Genomic DNA, 24,717 nt, shown 5'->3' with positions numbered 1-24,717 from the left:
TTGCAACAACTATATTGCGCAAAATGAATTGTTTTGTTTTGTTTAACAGACAGGTACAATTGTTTTAGTAAGAGAGGGAAAACTATTTCGGGAGTTATTGGACGGCGTCAATACTTTGCACACTTGGCAAGTGTTGTACCAAAGTATCTGGTAGCAGTCCTAGCAAATTTTCAAGTTTTGAATAGTGATATTTTAAGTCAAGATCCACCAAGTTTTTGCATTCAGTTCAGCAACAGCAACATTTTACCGCACAGCATTTTCTTCATATAATACACAGATGTACTGTATTTTCTACTTTGTCATATCAATAGAACACACGTGAAACCAATTGAAAAGAGTATTTGTGGTGCAGGAATCTTTGTGTAAACTGACAGTATTGTTCATATTATGGTGCTTTTGTGATAGAAAACAACTTGTCTGTATATTTTCTATTGGGTGTATAGTTGCGCATGGAAAATAAATATTCTCAAACAATGGATCATATCTGACTTGTATTGTGTGTTGTAGCTTAGTTACCAAGGCACTTTTAAAATCAATAAAATTAGGATAAGGATTTTTAGCATCTCAGAACAAATCTTAAGAGTGACTATTCTTTCACTAGACAGAAATGTTCTTAAATATCGTTTTACATTGTTTATTATGCATTAAAATGCTGGTTTATTAAGCTTTTGTCATGCATTCATTCAATCATGTAGAACCACTGTATGGAGCCTACTGCAGTTTTACAGTATGCTAAATAAAGTGCAAGGCATCCCTGCAAAGCTAAATAAAGTAGTGTTAGCTTTTCCTCTTGTAGCAGAACATTTAAGTCCCAAATAATAAAGAAACTAGCGGCTCATAAGCGATGAGCCAAAGGGTCGGTTCCTCAAAAGAATGCCCATCACCAGAAAGCGAACATGAAAAACTACAATTACCAGAAAGACCCTAAACCCTCTTCCGGTTTACGGTTACCACGGGAGACCGATTGAAGCTACAACTTCTGAGCACTGGAGTCCTCCAACACAAGCAATGAAACGACGAATTTGAACAGTTTTTCTGGAACACATTTGCTTACGTTTTCAACTATAGACGTAGCGTTAATTAAAGCGGCTACATTTAACGTTACCGTCTTTGGTACTTGGTATGTTAACGTTAACTGTGTCCCGTTAGACAATTTACTAGCAAAGCTAACGGTGTATGCTAACGTTACATCGATCAGACGGAGGCTGAGTGATGTAGCATAGCTAGGTTGAAAAAGTTAGCTCACTCTAGTATTTGTTTGCTAATTACCGTTTGGTTGGTGTCTTTCTATGTTAACTAGTATACCTACGCAGTAAGCAATTAATTTCGGATTGGTAGAGGTCTGTTACGTTAGCACTACCGCCATGTTTATCTACCTCAGCAAGAAGGTGAGTCTGCGCTGCTGCCACTTAAGGTTAACGTCAACTATCAATACGTCTGTTAAAACATAGAGTGTTGGTTAACAATGTGGCTTGTGTTTCATAGATTGCTATCCCCAACAATATCCATCTAAAATGTGTCTCCTGGAACAAAGATCAAGGCTTCATTGCCTGCGGAGGAGACGATGGTCTCCTCAGAGTGCTCAAGCTAGAAACTCAGACAGGTGAGTTCAGGGGATGGAGCTCAGAGCCTGCACAGTCCTAATACCTATGATTTACAGGCTGGTTTTAACGACCCCAGGCCTAACTCAAGTACAAATGAAAATCTGAACCATATATTAGGAAAATACTAAACACATGCAATACACAATGCAAAGCTGCTTGACATGGGAAGTGCTTTACAGCGTATAACTGTGAGATGTGTGCTACATCAAAAAGGAACCCCAACTTAAAATAACTGGAGTATTGTCACTAATTTCACTAGATAAAATCCCTTTCTACTTTCAAAGTTTGGTAAGACTTGATGATATAAACGATGACAATAATACTAATTGATGAATACAGTCACGTTTATTTGTCACCGTCAAAGCCATTAATGACGTACCCATATGATTTACATTTGAGTTTTTTTTTTAACAACGGCTCTTACATTGTAAGAGCCGTTGTTAATAAACAATCTGAAAACTTTCGTAAGCTTTTTGGCTCTGTTCTGGTGCCTCAGTGTCCAGTCACTGTAAGTAGAAATGGTACCACCTTGTCCACTCCGCCTGTTGGACCGACCCGCTGGTATTATGTTATTATGTTGCTAAACACCAACAGTAAAGTGAAAGAAACAATGAAAGCTCTGTGCTGGTTTTACCTCCACACTACTGCTCCAATGCTGTAGACAAGTGCTGGTCTTTCAAAAAGTTTCTTAACGATTCCCTCACTGAGAGTTGCTTGGACATTGTTGGGGTTCTGAACCTGATCTCTTTTTCTGCTTTGTCAACAGATGATGCCAAACTTAAAGGTCTTGCTGCACCCAGTAATCTGTCAATGAACCAGACTCTAGAGGGACACAGTGGTAAGTTAAATTCAGCTGTTACCAAATCATTATACTATGTTAGTAACAGGCAGCATACATGTTAGGGTGGTGCAGGGACCAAGCCACTTGAAAAGTATCTTACACTTCATGACTACTACACTTTGCAGGTGCAGTACAAGTGGTCACGTGGAATGAACAGTATGAAAAGCTGACAACCAGTGACCAGAATGGACTCATCATTGTATGGATGCTCTACAAAGGTGTTTACTGCCGTCAAATCAAAAATGCAAGTTGTCTTGTAATGAATTTGGCTTTCACAGTTGTCTGTCTTCCCCCCTTCCCAAGGTGCATGGTACGAGGAGATGATCAACAACCGGAACAAGTCGGTGGTGAGGAGCATGAGCTGGAACGCTGACGGTCAGAAGATCTGTATTGTGTATGAAGATGGAGCGGCCATTGTTGGATCTGTAGATGGTAAAGAAAAACACATTTACAGTTTTTCTGCAAAAAATCGAACAAATGGCGATCAATCCCAATATTTTTCCATCAAGATTTAGCATAAAGGATTGCTTTATTCAAATACTGAGTATAAACATGCACAGTAGGATTAATGCCTTTTTTGTTGTTGTAGGAAACCGGATTTGGGGGAAGGAGCTAAAGGGAAATCAGCTTGCTCATGTGGCATGGTCGCCAGACAGCAAGATCCTCCTCTTCGGCATGGCCAACGGGGAAGTACACATCTATGACAATCAAGGAAACTTCATAGTGAGTGCATACGGTTAAGTAAAATAGAAATGTAATTTTACTATGTACCCATGTGGAACGAGCAGGTTTAGGAAGAGTCTATTATACATTATCAGAGCACAGATTGTTGGCAAATCATTAGCCTGCTTAAGGCTTGAAATGGTGCTATATTATATAATCTTGTTAATGTGAATTTTTGTAAAGCCCCTATGTGTCAGAATTGGAAAAAGAAAGGCGACTCCTAGGGATGTCAAAAACATGCACTAGACAGCCATGCTCACCACTACCAACTCCATTGCTTGCTTAAAGGGAAAATTCACCACCTTTTATGTGGATATCCAAACAGTGTTAATGGTAAATAAATGTAAATTGAAGCAATACATTCCCACACTATTGACCCAGAGAGCTGAGTTCTTCTGCTCACTGAGCCAGGCCGGCAAGGCCTCCATTTACCAGGATGCATTGCGCACAAGCTTCTGACGCCTGGACGGTCCCCGCCGCGCAAAACCTCCCTGCTGCAGCCTCAGCCTCTCTTTTCGCATTTCCTCAGCCGTGTACTGTCTCCAATAAATACAGCTGAATATCCGAGCCAGCCAAAACACTGTAAAATGCATCCTCTTCCATAACATACTCTGCACTCATATTTTGGGATGCTATTTTCGCTGTTGGAGACATAGCTAGTTTGCAATACTTGTGAAGAGAAGTGTTTTTTTTTACTTTATTCACGCATGCGCGCCCCCTGGCTTCCCAGAGGTGGAGTCCAGACAATTGTTGCTTCAATCGACTACATTTGCCATCAACACTGATGTGACAAATGTCCCTTTAAAGCTTCTCTTTGCATCGGGAAAATGTATTCATTAATTTGCCAATTACTAACATGAAAATAATAATATTATGTTGTGTTTCAGATAAAAATGACCATCAGCTGTCTCACCAATGCGACTGGAGCGATCAGTATCGCAGGTATCCACTGGTATGCAGGAGCTGGGGGTTACATTGAACCTGACTGTCCATGTCTCGCCATCTGTTTTGACAATGGCCGATGCCAGGTCATGCGCTATGAGAATGATGAAAGTAAGGGGGGAAAGAAAAAACCTTCAAAGACTGCAGTATATACACTTTAATGAAATGTTTACCGATGGTGATGAGCTATGCTGCTTCTTTTTTCTTCAGACCCAGTGTGCATCGACACTCTGATGAATGTGGTCAGTATCCAGTGGAATCATTGTGGCAGTGTTCTGGCGGTAGCAGGTTCCCTCAGAGCCTCAAATCTGGAGAAGGAGTTCAATGTCGTGCAGTTCTACACGCCATTTGGAGAGGTGAGGGTGAAGGTTATGTTATCGTACACAGAGTTTTGTGCAGAAAGATGAGGCATAAGCAGTACACTACCATGCGGCGTCCCTGTCAGTATCCTATGAGGGATCAAAAAGAAGAATTTACATGGAATGGACAGAGTTGATAATGAATACAATGTCTATTGTGTTCTGTATTTCATTTAAAAGGCCAGTGTAGGATTTAGCGGCATTTAGCCAACTGAACCTGTTCCCATGCGTCCAAGCGTGGGACGCAAGAATGCAAATGGCCCTCTCTAGAGCCAGTGTTTGGTTTGTCCATTCTGGGCTACTGTAGAAACATGCCGGGGCAACATAGTGGACTCCTTGAAGACGACCCACTCCGCATGTAGATATAAACTGCTCATTCTGAAGTAACGGAAATGCAACGATTCTTTGATTCGAGTTATTATACACTAAAGAAATCATACTCATTAATATTATATTACATTTCTGCCAATGCTTAAATGCTACACACTGGCCCTTTCAACATGAAGTACATTTCTCTGTTGTGTTTTTCTACATTGTTGAACTGTTGAAAATGCAAGTCATTTTGGAAATGTACTCTGAAAGCCAGAAATCTGAGTCATTGATATTGATTAAAAATCATCCCTTGCATACCCATGTCCCCTGAGAACCCCAGTGGGGATATAAAAATACCATGAGACGGGACAAATTTGAGATTTTGCACTCTTTCTTGTTGACACAGCATCTGAGAACTCTTAAAGTGCCTGGGAAGCAGATGACAGGAGTTGGCTGGGAGGGAGGAGGGCTGCGTATTGGTCTGGCCGTGGACTCCTACATCTACTTTGCCAACATAAGACCAGACTACAAGGTAAATAGCTACACTTGTGGCTTGCTTTTAATTAAAGTTTTAGGAGGGAGAAAAACTGTTTTTGAAGACACTCGTAGATAGAGAAACTTAATAATATAATACTTCATCTGGCATGAGTACCGTTAAAGCTCTGGCCAGTTGCTCAGGGTACAGATTGCTATTGATAGTTTCACATCATGTTTCCAAATGTTCAAAAAGCAGTGACACCTAAATAACTTCACTGCCTGAAAAACAAAGAAAACATTTCAATGAACCTACAATAAAATTGACCATTTGGGGGGGAAATAGCTACTGCACTTCACTTCCAAGTAACAAATATCTACCTAAAGGTTTGTATGAAGAAACATGTCTTTTGTTTGATCATATACCCACACATATGGTGAATCTCACCTGCCCCTTTATGTGTCCTAACAGTGGGGCTACTGTTGCAGCACAGTGGTGTATGCCTACACAAAGCCAGAACGCCAGGAGTACTGCGTGGTATTTTGGGACACCAAAAACAATGAGAAGTTTGTCAAATATGTCAAGAGCTTGATGTCCATCACCACCTCAGGGGACTTCTGCATCCTAGCCAGCAAAGCAGATGACACGCAGCCTCAGGTACAGACTATTATGGGGCGACTGTGGCTAAGTGGAGAGCAGGGTTCTTCAATCAGAGGATCGGCGGTTCGATCCCCGGCTCTGCTAGTCACATGTAGATGTGTCCTTGAGCAAGACAGTTAACCCCCGTAGCTGTCCCTACAGTGTGTGAATGAGTTAGTCTGGTAGGCAGGTGGCACTTAGCCCCTTCCATCAGTGTGTGAATGGGTGAATGATGACAAGTAGTGTGAAAGTGCTTTGAGTGGTCGGAAAGACTAGAAAAGCGCTCTACAAGTACAGTCCATTTACCGTAAATACGTCCTAACATGGTAACAGTGAGAGTAAAGCAACAGGACTTGTACTGATCTATAAAACCTTGCAGGTTGACTTGATACGTGCTGTATGACTCAGACCAGCTTATCCAGATATATTCTAATTGTTACACACAATGGGGAAGATACAGAGTGAGCTGCAATAGTAAGGATCACAAATGTTTCTCTGCTGTCTTGCCTCCTGTTTTATTTTTTAATTCATTGCCACACAGGAGGATGCTGAGTTAGAGTCTGGGAGTCATGCAAGGGTAATGTACAATTTAAAACCACACACTCAAAATGAGGACTATTTGGGTTGATAAAGAATCATCAATTGCCCTTTAGAATAACTTTTCAGTACTGTGTGTCTTTTCAGTATGTGCTGATTCTTTGCAACTCTATCGGGACTCCACTGGACTCGAAATACATTGACATTGGTGAGTTTATACAGTAAAGAAACACATGAAAAAATGTGAATTTTCTCACACAAATGAGCCATGTGCCCTGTAAGCTCGCATGCAGTGGGCACACCAAGGAGAACTTGGTAGTAATCTTTTTGTGGCCCAACAGTGGGCTGATCAAAGTCCTAATTTACTATACGGTCTGAGTATTTCTTCCAGCCAACGTGAGACATCGCACCCCGTGTATAGAGAAACGGTGGATGGCGTTCTGCCACCTGCTGCCCACAGTTCCATCTTTCATGGGCCCACGGCATCCTATAGCAAACAGACTGTTCGCACTGAGCGTCTTCATATCTCACAAATATTCAGCATTCTGTCTCTGCTGGAAGTGTCCGAATGTTTTTCTGAGCTCAGGCCTGTGGCCAAGACGGTTCAAAGTCTGCAGATTTGAAAGGCTTAGTGGGACTGAATGGGTTTCAGATTGACCACCTAGGTAGATAATAAGATAGTGAGTACCTGTGTGGGCCTTTTGGAGGTGTCTCCTTCTCCTTGTGGCCTCATAACATTTTTTTGCCAGACCAGTTTGTGTGTATCTGTTTAAGAACACTTTGCTTTTTCTACTTGTATTCATCCACGCGGAAAACATGCATAGCTTTTCCTTGTTCAAAGTTACAGAAAGACTGATTTACAAATATTAATTGCCAGTTTCTTCAGTGTACTTTGGCATAGTTCATTGCTTTATACCACCCAAAAAAAATGTGAATACCTAATTACTGTTTGTGAATAGTTGCTGAAACTGTATGGTGTAACAAGAGCAAACTAAAAATATAGAAATCCTCTTAGATTGTGACATGACGCATTTGAAATGTGATGCCAGAAGCTGGGCACACACAAGATCCACCAAGTTACATAAAAACAGAAGTGCTTACAATTGATTTACTTGCGCCCAAATGATATAATTCTATACACATTCGACATTGATCCTCATCTTTCTAACTGCGTCTGTCACTTGTCTACTTGGTCAGATCCGCTGTTTGTCACCATGACCAAGACACACGTGATCGCCGCATCCAAAGAGGCTTTCTACTTGTGGCAGTACAGAGTGGCAAAGAAATTAACTGCCCTGGAGATCAACCAAGTGACCAGAACTAAGAAGGAGGGAAGGGAGAGGTGAGGTGTTTTTTTTCAGGCATTGCCCTAACATTTACAGTACAGTGGAGCAGCATCTAAACTTAACTGAATAGAATGGCCACGTCAGATCTTGCAGTACACATCAAGCAGATCATGGAAAGTTACAGGGAGGCAAGATTAACCACAAAGCTCTATTCTGTGAGTCAGTGGATGAAACCTAGAGTTTACTGGCTCACTGTTTCAGTGTAGGGTGTTTGTATTTACTGACAGCACCATGAAGAGGATCCATTCATCTGAATCAAAGGCCACTGAGGCTCCAGACAGGCTGGGCATGGCCTAATGTTCTGCCAGGGCTATCCTAGCACCTGGACAACAGTTCAACTCAGTGGAAAGGGCAACTGTTTGTCAGTTGCGCTGGCTCTTTCTCATTTGTTCTCACTTCCTGCCTCTCAAGGGTCTATCACATTGACAGCAATCCATCTGCAGCCAGCGACAGCAGTCCAGATTTTGCAAAAGCCTTCACAGTAAGAGACATTTTCACCTCTCAGGTCGTACAGGTTTTTGTAACATCCAGGTTGAAGCACAAAATCAGTAAATAAATCTGAAGACACTTCTGAGCCATTTTTAGAACAGTATACTGTGAAACTAATACATTACATATTAATTTAGTCTCTCCAACTACTGTATGTGAAGCCCTTTTTTGTCTAATTAAAAGAAAACCTTTGTCGCTGAGTTCGGTTCACTTAAACTGTCTCGAGCCTTACTTTTGAAATGTAAAAATGTATACTCTTTTTCCGTTTCAGGCAACTCGAGATCCCATTTGTTGTATTACAGCAACAGACAAAACCCTGATAGTGGTATGTACATCTCTATTTAAATTCAACAGTTCTGAATCATGCAATGAAAGTAAAACATTGAGTGTTTGGGTGCATGTGTGCTTTTCAGGGCCGAGAGTCTGGTACCATCCATAGATACAGCCTCCCAAATGTTGTTCTCATCCAGAAATACACTTTGAACAACAGAGCCTTCTATCTGTCCTTGAACTGCAACTCCAGGCAAGCGTTGATTGGTGTTATGCATATTAAACTTGTTGCTGTACATATTATTAACCAACTCAAACACAGTTTTCATAAACATTTAATCATTTTTATTTAGCCGTCTGGCCATAATCGACATCGCAGGCGTGCTGACTTTGTTGGACCTGGAAGTCCGTGCCTCCGGCGACGGCACAGGAAACCAGGCGTCTGCAGGAGATCCATCCAAGTTTGAGCGCAAGGACGTTTGGGACATGAAGTGGGCGCATGACAATCCTGACCTCTTTGCCATGATGGAGAAGACCAGGATGTATGTGTTCAGGAACCTAGACCCAGAGGTGAGTGCTCGGGTGTTTGTGTGATGGTCAGCTGCATTGTCTTGCATTGTTGTGGAAAAAAACATGCCATCATGTATTGTATTTTAAATTTTTTTTAACAGGAACCCATCCAAACTTCTGGCTACATTTGCAACTTCAAAGACCTGGAAATCAAATCTGTCCTGCTTGATGAAATCATGAAGGTACACCTTTGATAAAAAAATGGCCCGTGAAAGTCCCAACACGCTCACTACTTCACTACAACACATGCATTCTCGCTAAAATCTATTTAAAACTCTCGGACTAGCACAGAAAAGTAGTACGTCTTTTAAATGATAGGATTTTAGTGAAGACGCGCCCCCTCCGTTTACTTCAGCTCATCTCCGTTTTTTGGTTCTCTGTTTACTGTGGATGCATGAGAGAAAAACAAACTTTTCTTCATGAATTCAAGGTAACACAGTGTGAGATAAACAAATGGTAATTTTGTGGGTTAAGTATTCCTTAAAATATCCTAAAACGGATGGATTTACAATTGTTTAGACTTAATACTGACTTGTCTTGATGTTATCTGTTGACTCATGTGGTAACAGCTGATTGCAAAAGGATGTGAATTGGGCCCTTTGTAGTGTTAACAGAGGCTTTCCTCATAACTATTTTGTAGTACCTTGAACGTGCTCAGTTTGCATTTGTTGATTTACTTAGACACTCGGTCGTGGTATCTTGCTCCACAGGATCCAGAGAGGCCGAACAAAGACAACCTCATCAACTTTGAAATCCGCTCCCTAAGAGACAGTCGTGCATTGATTGAAAAAGTGGGGATTGAAGATGCCTCGCAGTTCATTGAAGACAATCCTCACCCAAGACTCTGGTAAATGCAACATTTCTATCTAGTACAATGATTAATCTCATCAATCTGACGCTTTTCAAGAAAAACAAACAGATTTTGAATAAATTGGAAGGGAGGCTTTGAAGCACAGGATTAATGAGCTTTGGTAATCTGACGTCTCCCACATAACAAGGCAGAACACTGAGTTTTACTGGACCCCTCTGATGTGTGTGTGTGTGTGTGTGTGTATGAGAGTGTGAGGTGTGGCAGCCACCTGATGTCCTTTTACAAGTGATTTAATCAAAGTTAACACGGGACATAGTGATACAAAGTAGCAAAATCAGTTCTCAAAAATGATTCCTAAATTGTCTGTTCAAGAGTGGTTTAAGCTTTGTTGCCAGGTCAAATTAGCACCAATTAATAGCTGCTGCCACTGCTGTCTTTCATCGGAGCATATACCCTATGCCGGTTGCTGCTGAGTATGAGAGATTTATGGTAAATCTTTTGAAGCAGCAATGTGATCGCTGCAGCTTATGTGTGTTCTCTGGCTAGTGTGTCACTTCTTACAGCATCCCTTGAAATCTGGCAACATCAAAAAAGTTCCAGGAGTAATTTCCAGTCTGTGACTCAAGGATAACCTTTTTTAGAGTTCTACAGTTGTAGAATCATGAGATTGACACAAACTAATTGATTATAGACAAATTCGTAGTCACGGCTTGACTTCATACAGCCTAATAACATAGCATAGCATCCTAGCAATAGGATTTATGCATACACATCATGCCTTGCAGCCCTACTAATGATAGTAGCTTACCGCCCCCCCTATCTCTGTTATGAATATGTCAGGCGTCTTCTGGCTGAGGCGGCCCTCCAGAAGCTGGATCTGAAGACGGCCGAACAGGCCTTCGTCCGTTGCAAAGACTACCAGGGCATCGAGTTCGTCAAGCGCCTGGGCAACCTGCAGAGCGAGCCCATGAAGCAGGCGGAGGTGGCGGCTTACTTCAGCAGGTTTGAGGAAGCTGAGCGTATGTACCTGGATATGGACCGCAGGTACTTGGCCGTATTTGTTGGTGCATATTTGATAGGGACCTCCACTGATTGATTCAGTTCTTGTTTAGTTTTGTTTTGTTTCAGCAACAGTTGATTCATTTCTCTCAGGGACCTTGCCATCAGCCTTAGGATCAAGCTGGGAGACTGGTTCAGAGTGCTCCAGCTGCTCAAAACCGGCTCTGGGGACTGTGATGATACTCTGCTGGAACAGGCGTACAATGCAATCGGAGACTACTTTGCTGACAGACAGAAGTGGTATTGAAATTTTATTTACCCATTCTTTCTCCGGTGGTATTATAAATGACAATAACAAGATTCCATAATTTAAGGGATAGTTTGAGAAACAGACAGGAGTACCAGCACAGGAGCAAAGCAGTGTACTGCTGTGGACGTATTTTAGACATCTAAAAAGCTGGTGCCCTATGTACCAAGGCTAAGTCCTTACTGCAGCGGCCAGGGTTTGAACCCGACCTGCGACCCTTTGCCTGTCTTCCCCTCTGTTCCCCCCTCTCCTGACTGTCAAATCAAGGCCAAAAACATTATCTTTTCAAAAAGTGTACGCTATATTTAGAATATTTCCCCCGCCTTACCTTGCTGTCAGACAGCCCTTTCCGACAGGAAACTGAAGCCCTATCTGTCTATGCTCTCCTCAATGCCAACAATGCGAGGCGTCATTAGTCTGAGATAGTCAAATCAAGTGGGAATCTTCCAAAGTTAAACAATTAAGTGCGACATTGGGGGGGAAAGAAGAACAGGGAAGTTGTACTAAGAAGACTTTAACTTTATGTGATTTAGCTAACAGCAAATGCTGAAGCCTCATGTGATCTTCAGGTGAACTTTAGAATGCATTCTTGCACAGATCGATGATGGGACCTCCTCACAGCACGTATTGACACTAGGAATTATTAGAGCGACCTTTCAGTGCATTTAAGATGTAAACCTGTACTTAAACATCAGAGGAAACTTTGCTCCACTTTAGGTTTTAAATCTAAATCCTTACTGTGTTAAAGGATCAATGCAGTGCAGTACTACCTTCAGGGTCGTAACCAGGAGAGGCTGGCGGAATGCTACTACATGTTAGAGGACTATCACGGCCTTGAAAAGCTGACCGCTGTGCTTCCAGAGAATCATCAACTTTTACCGGTGAGCCAAGTTCCGATGTCTTTGATATTTCTCTTTGGGCTTCGCGTAGAGGCTGCAGACATCAACGACTCTGAATCCTTAAAAAAAAAAACGCTCTATTGTTTCCATCTCTGTGTTTTAGGATATTGGGCAAATGTTTGCCACTGTGGGAATGTGTGAACAAGCTGTGACGGCCTACCTTAAGTGCAACCAGCCCAAAGCTGCCGTTGACACCTGCGTCCATCTGAACCAGGTGAGAGACGGACAGAGAACCTCCAGCGTGAATGCTGCTCTCCAGCTTTGCTCTTCCAATGTAAATTTTAACATCTGGCTCAAGATGGTTTGGACAAAGGGAAGAACTTTCTTTACATACATAATTTAAACTTCAATTCAGTGTTGCATTCATAGTACTGACTTTTCTGACTATTAATTTAGATTCATCTGAAAAAATGCCATATTTAAAAAGCTACACGCAAAAGTAATGATGTGGTCATTTTGAATGAACGTTGTCATTTTCTCACAGTGGAACAAAGCAGTGGAACTAGCCAGGACCCACAACATGAAGGAGATCAAATCTCTTCTTTCCAAATATGCGTCACATCTTCTTGAGAAGAATAAAACCCTTGAGGCAGTGGAGCTGTATCGGAAAGCCCACCATTTTCTAGATGCAGCCAAACTCATGTTCAAGGTTAGGCTTATGTTTTCATGTTCATTTTCATGTTCAGCATTTTAAGGGTTAATAATTTCAATAAAGATGAATCACATCTTGAATCAGGATACTAGGTAATTTGATAACTGAGAGAAAGATTATTCTGTAATATACGTATTCTATTCTGATATGGAGCTGATTAATTGCTGGAATAGCTTGTTTGTGGGCATGGACTTAAATCCCTTCTGTTACAGATAGCGGATGAGGAGGCGGAGAAAGGGACCCGACCACTGCGGGTGAAGAAGCTCTATGTGCTGGCAGCACGACTCGTTGAAAATTACCACGAGCAGGTGAAGACTTCACAGCAGAGCAAAGCCAAAGGAAAGAAGTCTGAGGTAATATATGACTACTAATACTTGATTACGTATATATACTATGAATCTATTTCTCTTGTACAAAAGCTTTGAAATATCACTATACTGTAATTAGGCGACATCTGCGCTCGCCGGGCTGCTTGAGGAAGATGCAACCTCTTCAGACAATCGTATTGTGGACAACGCCTGGCGTGGAGCGGAGGCGTATCACTTCTTTCTGCTTGCCCAGAGGCAGCTGTATGAAGGCTACATGGAGAACGCCATGCGCACAGGTACCAAATCACACAGGACACTTCACCGTATGATGTAATTATGACACAATATTTTCCACACTGACTCAAAGACAGGAGTAGAGTTTGTGAGCTATTATTTAGTTAATGTAGGGCATTCCCTCTTTTTAGACTGTTACGTAGAAAAACGCATTTAAGTATTGCGCTCTGACTCTAACCCTTCACTGTTTCTCCATTATTAAAGCCCTTCACCTGCGTGAGTATGAGGACATCATCCCGGCAGTGGAGATCTACTCTCTGCTCGCCGTCTGCGCCGCAGCCAACAGGGCCTTCGGCACGTGCTCACAGGCCTTCATCAAGCTGGAGTCCCTAGAGAGCCTGGACCTCGAGCAGCGGCAGCTTTATGAGGACTTGGCCCTGGAGATCTTCACCAAGCACACCCCAAAGGACAGCCACGCGATAGAGCTGGCCGGATCATCAGAGGGGTGAGGGCACCGAAGGGTGCACATCTAACTCTGGCTCCGAACGCTGACGGGAGACAAGCTTCCTAAACTCTATGGCTGCAAAATGACATTGTTATATTATTTAGAAGTCCTTATGTTGCCAGTTTTTCCTTCTTACACAGATTTGGACAATTACATTAATACTTTTTTTATGTCATTATGCTCTATGGTAAAGTTTGCTTAGCTCAGATTCACTGATTACGAGAAGTAGAGACATAATAAAGGCATGATGAATTTGTCTGAATCTACATTGGCTTGTGGCTCCGACTGTGAGCTTTACGGCACCCAACAGGCAAATGACTATTGAAGATGTTTCAATTCAGAATCGATGCGTCACCTGATCGACTCTTTGGACCCGCCTTTATAGAGACCACCTATCACACAAGATCAAATATCGGCCGATAACGATTGGTGGCTGATTGATCGGAACACAGGTCTTCTCAGACCAAACATGAATAATTAGTGATAAATATATAAATTGCACGTCAATTAAAATTCAAACCCATCTATCTCTGTGAGCCTATCCACATGGAATCCAAAAACATTTTTCCCGCAGCTGTTTTGATTTTTGCGGATTCAAATGCATAATTAAAAACAATCCAACCAGTAAAATAATGACTTTTGCTCACAATCAATAGATTTTCTCTGATGTCAATGTCATAGTTCTGTTCATACTGTGAAGTTCTCTATGGCCTTACTAATTGTATTGGTCTCTCCTTTTTAGGGCGGAAGGGAAATTGCCCACCTGCATTGTGACGGGTCTACCGATCCAGGAGTACCAGTTCTGGATGTGCAGTGTGTGTAAACACTGCGTCTTGTGGAAGGAGATCCGTAAATATAACTGCTGCCCACTGTGTCACACTCCTGTAGCTTGAAGCTTGGTTTTCACATTTCAAAGCATTGTGCTGTACTTTGACCTGCATATATTATTATATTATATATTTGTTTGAGTCTGTGGAGCACATGAACCGAAATCATTTACTGCAGGAATAGCTGCTTTTCAACTTGATGCTTAAGTTCCTGAACTGAAACATTCCATAATAAGTTGTCCAGTCAAAACTTATATTTATACTTATATATTAAGAAAATATATGTTGCGCAAGCTTAAATTTATACGTCTTGAATAATCTATTTTTTGTAGTTAATTTGTGTTTTTTTACCTTTTTAAAATGTTGTAACATACTTGAATACATAACTGCTTTGTGTACTATTTTTATATGAACGTGGACGGTGAATAAACTCACATTAATACAATAATTTACAATGTATTTTGCTGACCTTTTTAATGTCATGATACATTCCGGATCACTGCACATGATGTGGAAGTGACTGAAGACAGAAGGCTTCCAAAGCTAGTCCGTTTGGAAACTAGCAATCACTGCCCACAGCATCAGTAGTGTTTAATGAGAACTCCACTGCACTGAATAGTGCCCAACTAATCGTCCAACCAGATGACCTGGACCTGGACCCCAACATTGATTGCATGGTAAGTATTTCAGACAACACAAATGTTTGCTGCAAATGACATTAATGAATGTAATGCAAAACCAAATCCTCATGGCTCTGCTGTCCTGAAGCTCACACCTCAGTGATCCATGTTGACCTGCTTCTATAGTCTTCTCCTGCCATCTACTGTCAGTAAAGGAGTAGCATGCGGCATCATAAGCAGTCATCGTATGAACGTTATTTTTCAATTTGTCTTGTCTGACTCAGTGTTCTGTTTAGCATGTTTCAATCCTTGTGCCCCGATTGTTGGCTTTTGAATTTTTGAATTTTTCGATCATTTCGGCTGTGTCATGCCAAATTGTGGGCTGTATGAATATGGCATTCAACCTCAGTTACAAAAATAAGTCTATTATAAACTGTGTAGCCAAAATTAAAAAATTGCACCACAATGTTTGATTGCACAGCCATTACAGTATGAAGTCGTGCATTTTTATTATTATTTTTATTATTTTATTTGTTGTCTCAGGTTTTCAATCTGGAGCCCTGTAGTTTCTACTGTTTTCCACCAAGGGTCAATGCATGCTTTTTTCATAGTGTCCTGCACAAAAAAATATAAATGCATTAAAAAAAACAATGTTGTTGCTAAGCATTGACATGTGAAAAAAAAAAAAAAATGATTTACAGAAAATAATTCAGTTATCAACAGTGTTATTATGTTAACAAAGTGGCATTCAAAGAAAATGTATATTTGGTAATTATGATCATGACTCATTAAAATGTTTAACTTGTGAAAGTGAAAAATAAAATATCATTTTATTGCGGTTTTCAGAGCAACTTTTATTTTTAGGTGAGGCACAGGGTTAAGGGCTCTGTAATTTATGCCCTGCAGGAGGAGATCATATTACAGAGTGGTTTGTTGTGCCACTGCAGCTCGATTTGTCCTCATTATTACTAACATTGACTAATAATGAATTACTCAATCCTGGCTGGGCCCAATCGTTTTTTAAATGACACTTGAATAAGGAGTTACTGTTTTATCCCCATAATTACGACATTACACTGGGTACCTTCAATTCATTTGAGTGATTCCTTACATTACACACTGTATGATGTCGCCATAATGAAACACTCAATCTTCCCAATAGATCTCCTGCACGTTTCTCCTCCCTCTGCTGCGGGTCACCAAACATCCAATGATCAGCCGGCAAATAGTGATGAACTGAAACCAATACTGTCTTATTCTACATTTCTTTGCAACCAAATGTGTATACAGTGCTTTTTAATCCCCTCGGACTGTATTCTATTATTTTAGCAGTTTATTTTCCAAAAACTTTAAAAAGTATTCACAATATGATGAAAACAAAATGAGGAACAGAGGTCAGCCCTTAAAGAAGGATGCGAGCACTTATCGACCTAAAGAGACATCAAATATTTACAGTGATAAATTATACACCTTTAATGAGCTGGTGCACTCCGGACAGCGGTAGCACGTTACGCATTCAAGTTTAGAGTCGTATAAAAACAGCCTGTTAGTGGGGAACACGGCGGCAACCGTTGTAATCAACTGTCGTGTATGGAGGTGCGCTCCGCCCCGTGCTGGGATCAGAAACCCCTCACCACTGCAAACGTAGCCTGTTCACTGTCCACTCTGGGCTGAGCTCTACAAGACGTCTGCGCCGTCTGAGGAACAACTCACGGACAGGTATGCTGCTGGATTAACTCCATCCAGTTTCTAACTTCATGTAGGAAATATGAATCCCTTGCCGCGACCGTTGACATGGTTTCTAGTATTATTTTGCGCACGAATATTTGGTCTAACAATTCCCAATGTCCATGTAAAAGTCTGTTTTATTTCACTTTACGCTTTTCAATTACATGTGATGATTTTCTTTTTGACAGTCTAAAACGCTGCCAAGTTTTCTTGCTGCAGAAATGTGTCAAATCTGACCCTGGTTTGCCATTTCACTGCTATTTGAAACGCAGTAACACAATACAAGTGAGACAGCAGGTATTGATGACCGTTGACGGGTTCCAAGTCGATGATTTTATAGGTAAAATGTAAAATGTTCACCACACTTGGTGTCATAAAAACACTAATGCTGCACCAATATTATAATTTGATCAGCACCAGTTTTGTAGTTCGAGTCATTGTCAGCCTATACATTCAGTTTAATGAGCCAGTTGTTTCTATGTTAAGAATTGTTTCTGTTTTTGACCCATCCAACATTTACGTTTTTTTTCATTTATGTTCATTGCGTGCAAATGCATTGTGCAGAGCACTGTCATGATGTGTAACACGTGTAACTTGTGACAAAAAGAAATGTGAACATATATAGTTTAATTCCCGATGGAGACCTTTTATCTCTGGACTGTAAATAAAGAGCAACTGATGCTGCCATGCAACCATTCCATGATACGGTGCCTCAGTAACTTATATGCAACTTTAAGCTTGACTGCTCTGCTGTAAGGCACATCGCTGTGATCAAATGACAAACAAGAAAGTGCAAGATATTCTAACTTCAGTGTTTTTGTGTGCAGGCAACAAAGCGTCTGAGAGTTCTTGCCAGGAAAAGCCGAACGGCATTAAACATGATGTATGGACAGGTCCTGCATCCGCAGTGCCCTGCCGACTGCTTCATTAATGTCAATGTTGGCGGTTTCAAACAGCGAATGGAGCACCACGTCCTGAAGCGATTCCCACAGACGCGCCTGGGTCGCCTCCTGTGTTGCAGCTCCGACGAAGCAGTCCTGGAGCTCTGCGATGACTTCAGTCCCTCTGAAATGGAGTACTATTTCGACCGCAGTCCGCGTTTCTTCTGCTACGTTCTCAACTTTTACCTCACGGGCAAAATCCACCTGGTGGACGGATTGTGCGTGGTCTCATTTTTTCAAGAGATTGAGTATTGGGGCATCAAGGAGCGCCACCTGGACCTCTGCTGCAGCAACAAGTTCCATGAACTGATGAAGCTTGCGGAAGACAAGTGCTGGGATCAGGGGAGTGATGAACTGCAGCGCCACAGCTTTGACTCGTCTACGGAGGAGCTGCCGGCTTCGGGAGACGACGTAGACATGTTTGAAGGCTCCTGTTGTGCGAATGTCCGCAGGAACATCTGGATTCGTCTTGAGGATCCAGGCTACTCCACTTCAGCCAAAGTGATGGCTGTAGCATCCCTAAGTGTGGTCATTGTCTCCATTGTCGCCATGTGCGTCCACAGCATGCCGGACTACCATCAAGTGGATCTCAATGAGAAGGAGATTGAAAACCCAGTGCTGACTTTCTTTGAGATCATCTGTGTTCTGTACTTCTCCGTCGAGTTAATTCTCCGTCTGGCTGTTGCACCATCAGCCAGGAAGTTCTTGTGCGGCCCTCTCAATATGATCGACTTATTGTCAATTATGCCCTTCTATGTCACTATAGCCTGTGATATAATGGACGAAGGTGAGAATCCAAACTTGGAGAATGTCGGCAAAGTGGTGCAGATCTTGAGGTTGATGCGAGTGTTTCGCATCCTAAAACTGGCTCGCCACTCGGCTGGCCTCCGCTCTCTTGGCGCCACACTGCGCAACAGCTCCAGCGAAGTGGGGCAGCTGGTGCTCTTCTTGTCCGTGGGCATTTCAATGTTTTCTGCTCTCATTTACTTTGTGGAGAAAGAATCTCAAGAGTCGGAGCTGCAGACGATGCCTATTGGCTGGTGGTGGGCCACCATTAGCATGACTACAGTGGGCTACGGGGATACCTTCCCCGTTACGCTAGCTGGGAAGCTGATAGGAACCCTGTGCATCCTCTGTGGGCTGCTGATGGTGGCTCTGCCTGTTACTAACATCTTCAATAAATTCTCCACGTTCTACGAGCGGCAAAGACATATAGATCTCAGACGAAGCAATAACTGAACCCTCTCCAGCGAGTATAGGAGTATTCAAAAGAGTTCCAGCATGCATTGTCAAAACGTTTAACCCCACATATTCCTTTATCACCCACAATTCGTGAGAAGTTTTAAAAGAAGCTGTGACCAGACACAAGAGCAGGGAAAAGGGATTAGCTGCACAATGTACCGCGATGAACCTGTCTAAAATAAATGGGGGCTTAGCATTCAAAGGTCAAGGATGTCAAATATGTTCATAGCTTAGTTCGTCATCAATAGATGACGTCGACCTCCACGTCTGAAAAGTGAAGCCAAAGCGGAAGTGCCTTTAACTATTATTCTTTGTAATGGCCAATCATCTGGTTGCAATAAGAAGTAAGATTGCATAGAAGTCTATGAGAAAATGACTCCACTTCTCTCTTGATTTATTACCTCAGTAAACATGAGTTTATGGTCTCAATCTCTAGTTTCAAGTCTTCTTCAATACAGCATGAGGTTCATTTAGTAAATGATGGTCCATTTATAGTCAAATAGATCATAAAGCAAGGTATGCTTTAGGGCGGGTAGCTATCATGGTCTGGTAGTTGTCTGTTGTCTGTCCATTTTTGGTCGACTAAAAACATCATATTCAGCATTCTGTTGTTCTTAGCTCCACCCTCTTGTGTCACTCCTGGTTCCTAAAAAACAAGATGGCGACAACCAAAATGCCAAACTCGAGGCTTCAAAGCGGCAGTCCACGAATCCCATGGTTGAAGTCATGGTAATTATGTCCACTTCTAATATGCTGTCTGGATCAAGATTTATTACTGTACAGTAAATATGTAGCTAGCACCAGCTGCCGGTTACCTTAGTTCAAGCTTTATAAAGACTGGAAGCAGGGGAAAATGGCTAACCTGGCTTTGTCCAAATGCAACAAAATCCAACTGCCAGCATGAACTATTTCTTAGCCAACAGAAACTCCCGGAAGTTACTGGACCTTGCCAAGAAATAGTCCGACACATAACCCCTGTAAAACAGCATAGTAGTAGTTCAGATTAGTAGAATTTGTTCCGATTAAACAAAGAAGAAGCAACATATTAATTAGTAAGCTTTAGAGGTCCTGGCAGGTGGATGTTGTTACCTGGACAGAGACTGGCTATCTGCTTGGCTAAGCTAACCTGCTGCTGGCTCCAGATACGTACATAGTTATATACAGTTATATACATTAACTCATCTAACTCTAGCCAAAAACGCAAAGCATTTCCAAAATGTCCAACTGCTCCCTTTGACTTCACTGACAGTATAAACAAGTTAACCCAAGTGCAATACCGTGTTTTCAAGCCATTAAATTCATTATGAAAGTTATAATGTGAGTTATGAAGTGCCCGCTGGAAAGATATGATACAGCATTCTGTGGCTGTTCATGTCCTTTGTCCAAGCCCGTCTCCGTTCCTGCCATGCTTTTGCAGTTCTCATCTGCTATTGATCCATGCATCTCGTTCTCATGTCTGTATTTTGTCTCAAAAGGCTTTCAATTGCGTAATCCAATAGGCTCCTTGCTGTTTGCTGGGTCATCAGTGTAATTAGTTCTTAATCAATGTGCCTGGGTGAACGACCGTTAAATGTCAATAAAAAATCCTTACAAGGCGCTGAATTCACAATTCATCCCATGATGAGTATTGAGTCTTTAATTGGAAGAGAATAAGCCAGACTATAAAGTTACGTGACTTGGTTTGTCTTGTTATCAATAACATGATTCGTATTTCTTCCAAGCGGCTGGTATCAGATTATATTTCATTGATATTTGTGTTTAATATGCAAGCAAACCTTCAATCGTGGTTTAATGCTCTTGCTTCTTGACGCAGTTATCCCTCATCAGCAGTACCTACGCATGTGTGTCGTATTTGTGTTATCTCTTCCATAGATAAGAATGTGCCGATCAATAAGAACAGACCAAATATCCGAGTTGCCCTCCAAAGGAAGTCAATAGAAACTCGTTCTAACTGATTTAAATATAAATCATGGCCTCTGCAATAGTCAGATCACTCTCACTGGCAGCTGATGACATCAACATTTATGGTATTTTGCAGCTGTCAGGTGTCAGAGAATTGCTAAGTAGCTTGTGGCTTCAGCCCTTAAATGAACCTCAACGTCAGCACTCAGGGGTATGGTCCTCCTGCGTCCTTCCTTTATGTTCAAAGTCGCACTGCATCGCACTCTGATTTAGTTCATTGCTTTAGTCTTTATAAGTGAACGTCACCGTCAGCAATATCAGGTGTTCTCATTGCTGAAGGACAGCCAGACGGTTTCTACACAGGAACATGGAGAGAGTGTCGGTGTTGTTGGGTACTCTGCTGACCCCCATGAGGTGAGGAAATGTTGATGTAAACAAGTAGAAGAGGTGACATGCACCAAAAAGAATTCAAGGCAACATGGATGAGTAATTGACATACAAATGATTATTTGACGGTCCACCCAATCTCGGAACCCATTGGGTATCAGTCTGAGAGGCTTTATTTCTGGGGTTATGATGTAGTCAGCAGATATCCGGGCCAAGACTTTCCTTTCCGTGCGCTGCTCATCGTTGAATGAAAATGAATGATGTAGTATGCCGTAAAAGTGTCATAACAAATGTCACAAAAAAAGTCATATAGTATAGTATTTCTTGAAAAATATCAAAATATAGTATGCCATAACACGATCATAAAAAAGTCAAAATATATTATGCCATAAAAACGTTTAGTTAAATTAAAAAGGCATTAAAAATCCTTAAATAGTATCTAATTTAGAAAATCAAAGTATAGTATGAAATAAAATTGGCATAACATGTCATGAAGACTGCAACAGTATAGTACTGTGTCAGTAATGTCATGACAAATATGGTATAGTATGTCATAAAGAAGTCTTCGTATATTATTGTCATGGGAGTTCTGGACAGGACCCAACAACAGACCACAGACAGGATTGAGGTACAGAAAAGACTTTATTTAAAACGATACAGATGGCAGGATTGTCTGTGTGATGTCCCGAGGATCGACACCGCAGGGCAGGCAGATCGACGGTGTGATTCCCGTGGATCGACATCACGGGAATCCATAAAAATATATAATTAAAAAAAGTTATAGAACAGCATGCCATAACATTGTTTCTACGAGCCATCCGGTCTGTATACTCGATACAAAGTCGAACACGTTTCCAGTGTTGGCCTTGGAATAAGACCCTGGATACTAGCGGCCGAAACGAGCTTCCTTCATAGGGTGGCTGGGCACAGCCCTCGACTGAGGATGGGATAGGTGAGGAGCTCAGTCATCCAGGGGAAGCGTGGAGTACAGGTGCTGGGGTAGACCCAGAACACGCTTGACGGATTATATATTTTGTCTGGCCTAGGAAAACCTTGGGGTTCCCAGGGAAGAGCTGGAAAGCGCTGCTGGGGAGAGGGATGTCTGGAATACTCACTCTCCTGTGCCTGATGCTGCATAATATTTTGTAGTATGTCATAAAAATGTCATATTATAGTATGTCATATATATATATAGTATGTTGTAACAAACGTCATAAAAAATTGCATAGTCATAAAAATGTTATGTCATAAAAATGTGATGAAATATAGCAAGTATGCCATAAAAATGTCATAATATAGTATGTCATTAAAAAGGCATACAAATATAGTATACCATGTCATGAAAATGTCATACTATAACATGCCATAGAAGAGCCAGAAGAAATGTAAAACATATCATAAATAGGTCATAAAAATAACAGTTTACCATTACATAAACAGTTCTTGATCATAGTATTAGTAGTAGTAGTAGTAGAAGTCACAGTATACTATGTCATAGCATACCATAAAAAGTGATACTACAGCATGCCATAAACATTTTATAGCAAATGTCACAAAAATAGTAGTATACGATAAAAAAATATGATAATTATGAAGTCTTAATACAGTATGCCACAAAAATGTCATAAAAAATATCATAACAAGTTTCATACTAAGTTTACCATAAACTATTATATTGTAGTATGCAATACAAAAAATGACATATGTCTTAAAAAAGTCATATTATAGTATGCTAGAAAAACGTCAAAACAAATGTTATAAAAAATATCAACTAATGCCATCAATATATTATAAAAAGTTGTATAGTATGCTATAAAAAACGCCATAAAATATATCATATGAAATACAAAATTGAAATTATAGTATTTCATTAAAAAAATGCCATAAAAAATATATTAGTATTCTATAAAGAAAATCATATATTACGACATAGAAAATATGATATATATATCATACACCATAAAAATATAGATAAAATGTAGATTATGGCATAATAAAGTTGTAGTATAGCATGCTATAAAAAATATCGTCAAAATGTCACAACAAATGTCATAGTAACCATAAAAATGTCACTATAGTACACTAATCTCGTGCAGCCCTCAATCATATGCATGCGCCTAAATGGCCATTAATGTTAGGATTCCCGTCTGTGTGCTCCTCTATTGTTTTCCCCTGTCTGTTGTTGTTGTTATGTAGGGCCATGTGCTTATGTTTTGTTTTTGTGTCAGCCAGTTTTCACCCCTGTGTTCCGCCCACAACAACGCCCCTCGCCGCAGCTGTTACCCATTCCGGTGATCGCCACCTGCTGTGGTTAAATACCACATGGTTTCTTCGACGCGGCGTCAGTCCGTCCAGTTACCAGTCTGGTCTCCTGTCCGGTACGTAAGTCGGAACTCCGAGACATTGCATATCTTAACCAATCCTCTGTTTGCTGTTTCCTCTGCCGCTCAGCGCCGAAGCCCTGTGTCCCTTTCACTTTGTCGGACCCCCCACACAGTCGTGCCGACCTGGCCGTGAGAGAGAGCGGTTGAGTTGCCCTCCCGTCTCCGAAGACTGCCTGTACCGGCATCGGTCGAGTTTCCCTCCCGAGTCCGGTGGAGAAGGAGTGACCTTTTGTCCACCGGACACTTTGCCGTGTTTTGTTTGTTTTACCTTTGTTTAACCTCCTGCATCTATTAATAAAGTGCTTTGCTGGATGTAACCTGCTGTGTGGCGTGCATTTGGGTCCACCTCGAAATCATCCCTTAACAATTAAGTCATCAAACCTCTGCGATACCCTGTTGCAATGTAGTAGTAGTATAGTAGTAGCTGTATTCAATGTTGTACTAGACGGAACATGTTTTTTAGGTTGATGCAAATTCTTGCGTTGTCCTTTTCTTTTCTCCCCAAAGACTGAAAAAAACTGAGGATGAGTTTTTTCACTCCCACAGCCAATGGTTCTCACCTTCCATCATAAAGGTAAAACTGAAAATGTACTTCTCATTTCAGTGTTTGGGCCACTTCAGAAATCCAGTTTGTAGCCGTCACTCGCTAAAACAAAGCTATGAAAACATGTAATTTATCCCCTGAATAACATTTGGCATTTGTTTCTTACAACTGGGCTAATATATATCTTACCTGTAGACAAACCAGTGACAAATTAACACTGCATTATTGTAATGAACGACAAAAGTCACTACAGTTGCTTGATTAATCCAAATTTGTAAATTCATCCAGGAGGCTCTACAAAGTTCAACTTCTAATTCAAC

The 24,717-nt window shown here is 41.3% G+C and overlaps 2 protein-coding genes across 2 annotated transcripts; both read left to right on the top strand.

Annotated features, from left to right (window-relative positions):
* Window positions 1-1,018: 1,018 nt before the first annotated feature.
* On the top strand, window positions 1,019-14,805 carry wdr35 (WD repeat domain 35). The gene is made up of 27 exons (XM_079175268.1): window positions 1,019-1,388; window positions 1,486-1,603; window positions 2,371-2,442; window positions 2,571-2,663; window positions 2,749-2,877; window positions 3,035-3,168; window positions 4,056-4,221; window positions 4,321-4,466; window positions 5,188-5,313; window positions 5,728-5,913; window positions 6,580-6,640; window positions 7,630-7,774; window positions 8,190-8,259; window positions 8,539-8,592; window positions 8,681-8,790; window positions 8,891-9,107; window positions 9,209-9,289; window positions 9,818-9,954; window positions 10,759-10,962; window positions 11,071-11,217; window positions 11,973-12,105; window positions 12,227-12,337; window positions 12,608-12,772; window positions 12,988-13,128; window positions 13,223-13,379; window positions 13,582-13,822; window positions 14,565-14,805. The coding sequence occupies exons 1-27, from the start codon at window positions 1,365-1,367 to the stop codon at window positions 14,713-14,715; spliced, it is 3,519 nt and encodes a 1,172-aa protein (XP_079031394.1). The 5' UTR covers window positions 1,019-1,364; the 3' UTR covers window positions 14,716-14,805.
* A 3,070-nt stretch (window positions 14,806-17,875) lies between these two features.
* On the top strand, window positions 17,876-19,177 carry LOC306707347 (delayed-rectifier potassium channel regulatory subunit KCNS3-like; the record flags this gene model as incomplete). The annotated part of the gene is made up of 1 exon (XM_079174741.1): window positions 17,876-19,177. One exon carries the CDS (start codon window positions 17,876-17,878, stop codon window positions 19,175-19,177), a length of 1,302 nt encoding a protein of 433 aa, XP_079030867.1.
* Between the last annotated feature and the right edge of the window lie 5,540 nt (window positions 19,178-24,717).

Source organism: Pholis gunnellus (assembly GCF_910591455.1).
Source record: "Pholis gunnellus genome assembly, chromosome: 15".
NCBI classification, from domain to species: domain Eukaryota; kingdom Metazoa; phylum Chordata; class Actinopteri; order Perciformes; family Pholidae; genus Pholis; species Pholis gunnellus.
Note: the sequence above shows the minus strand (reverse complement) of the source record. Positions and strands in the feature narration are given on the sequence as shown.

What these genes read in the sequence shown, in the direction of transcription:
- wdr35 (XM_079175268.1), top strand. Translation starts at nt 1,365, where the DNA reads ATGTTTATCTACCTCAGCAAGAAG. An exon ending in CAAGCTAGAAACTCAGACAG is followed by an intron (nt 1,604 to 2,370) that starts GTGAGTTCAGGG and finishes CTTTGTCAACAG; the next exon opens with ATGATGCCAAACTTAAAGGT. An exon ending in CTGGCCGGATCATCAGAGGG is followed by an intron (nt 13,823 to 14,564) that starts GTGAGGGCACCG and finishes TCTCCTTTTTAG; the next exon opens with GGCGGAAGGGAAATTGCCCA.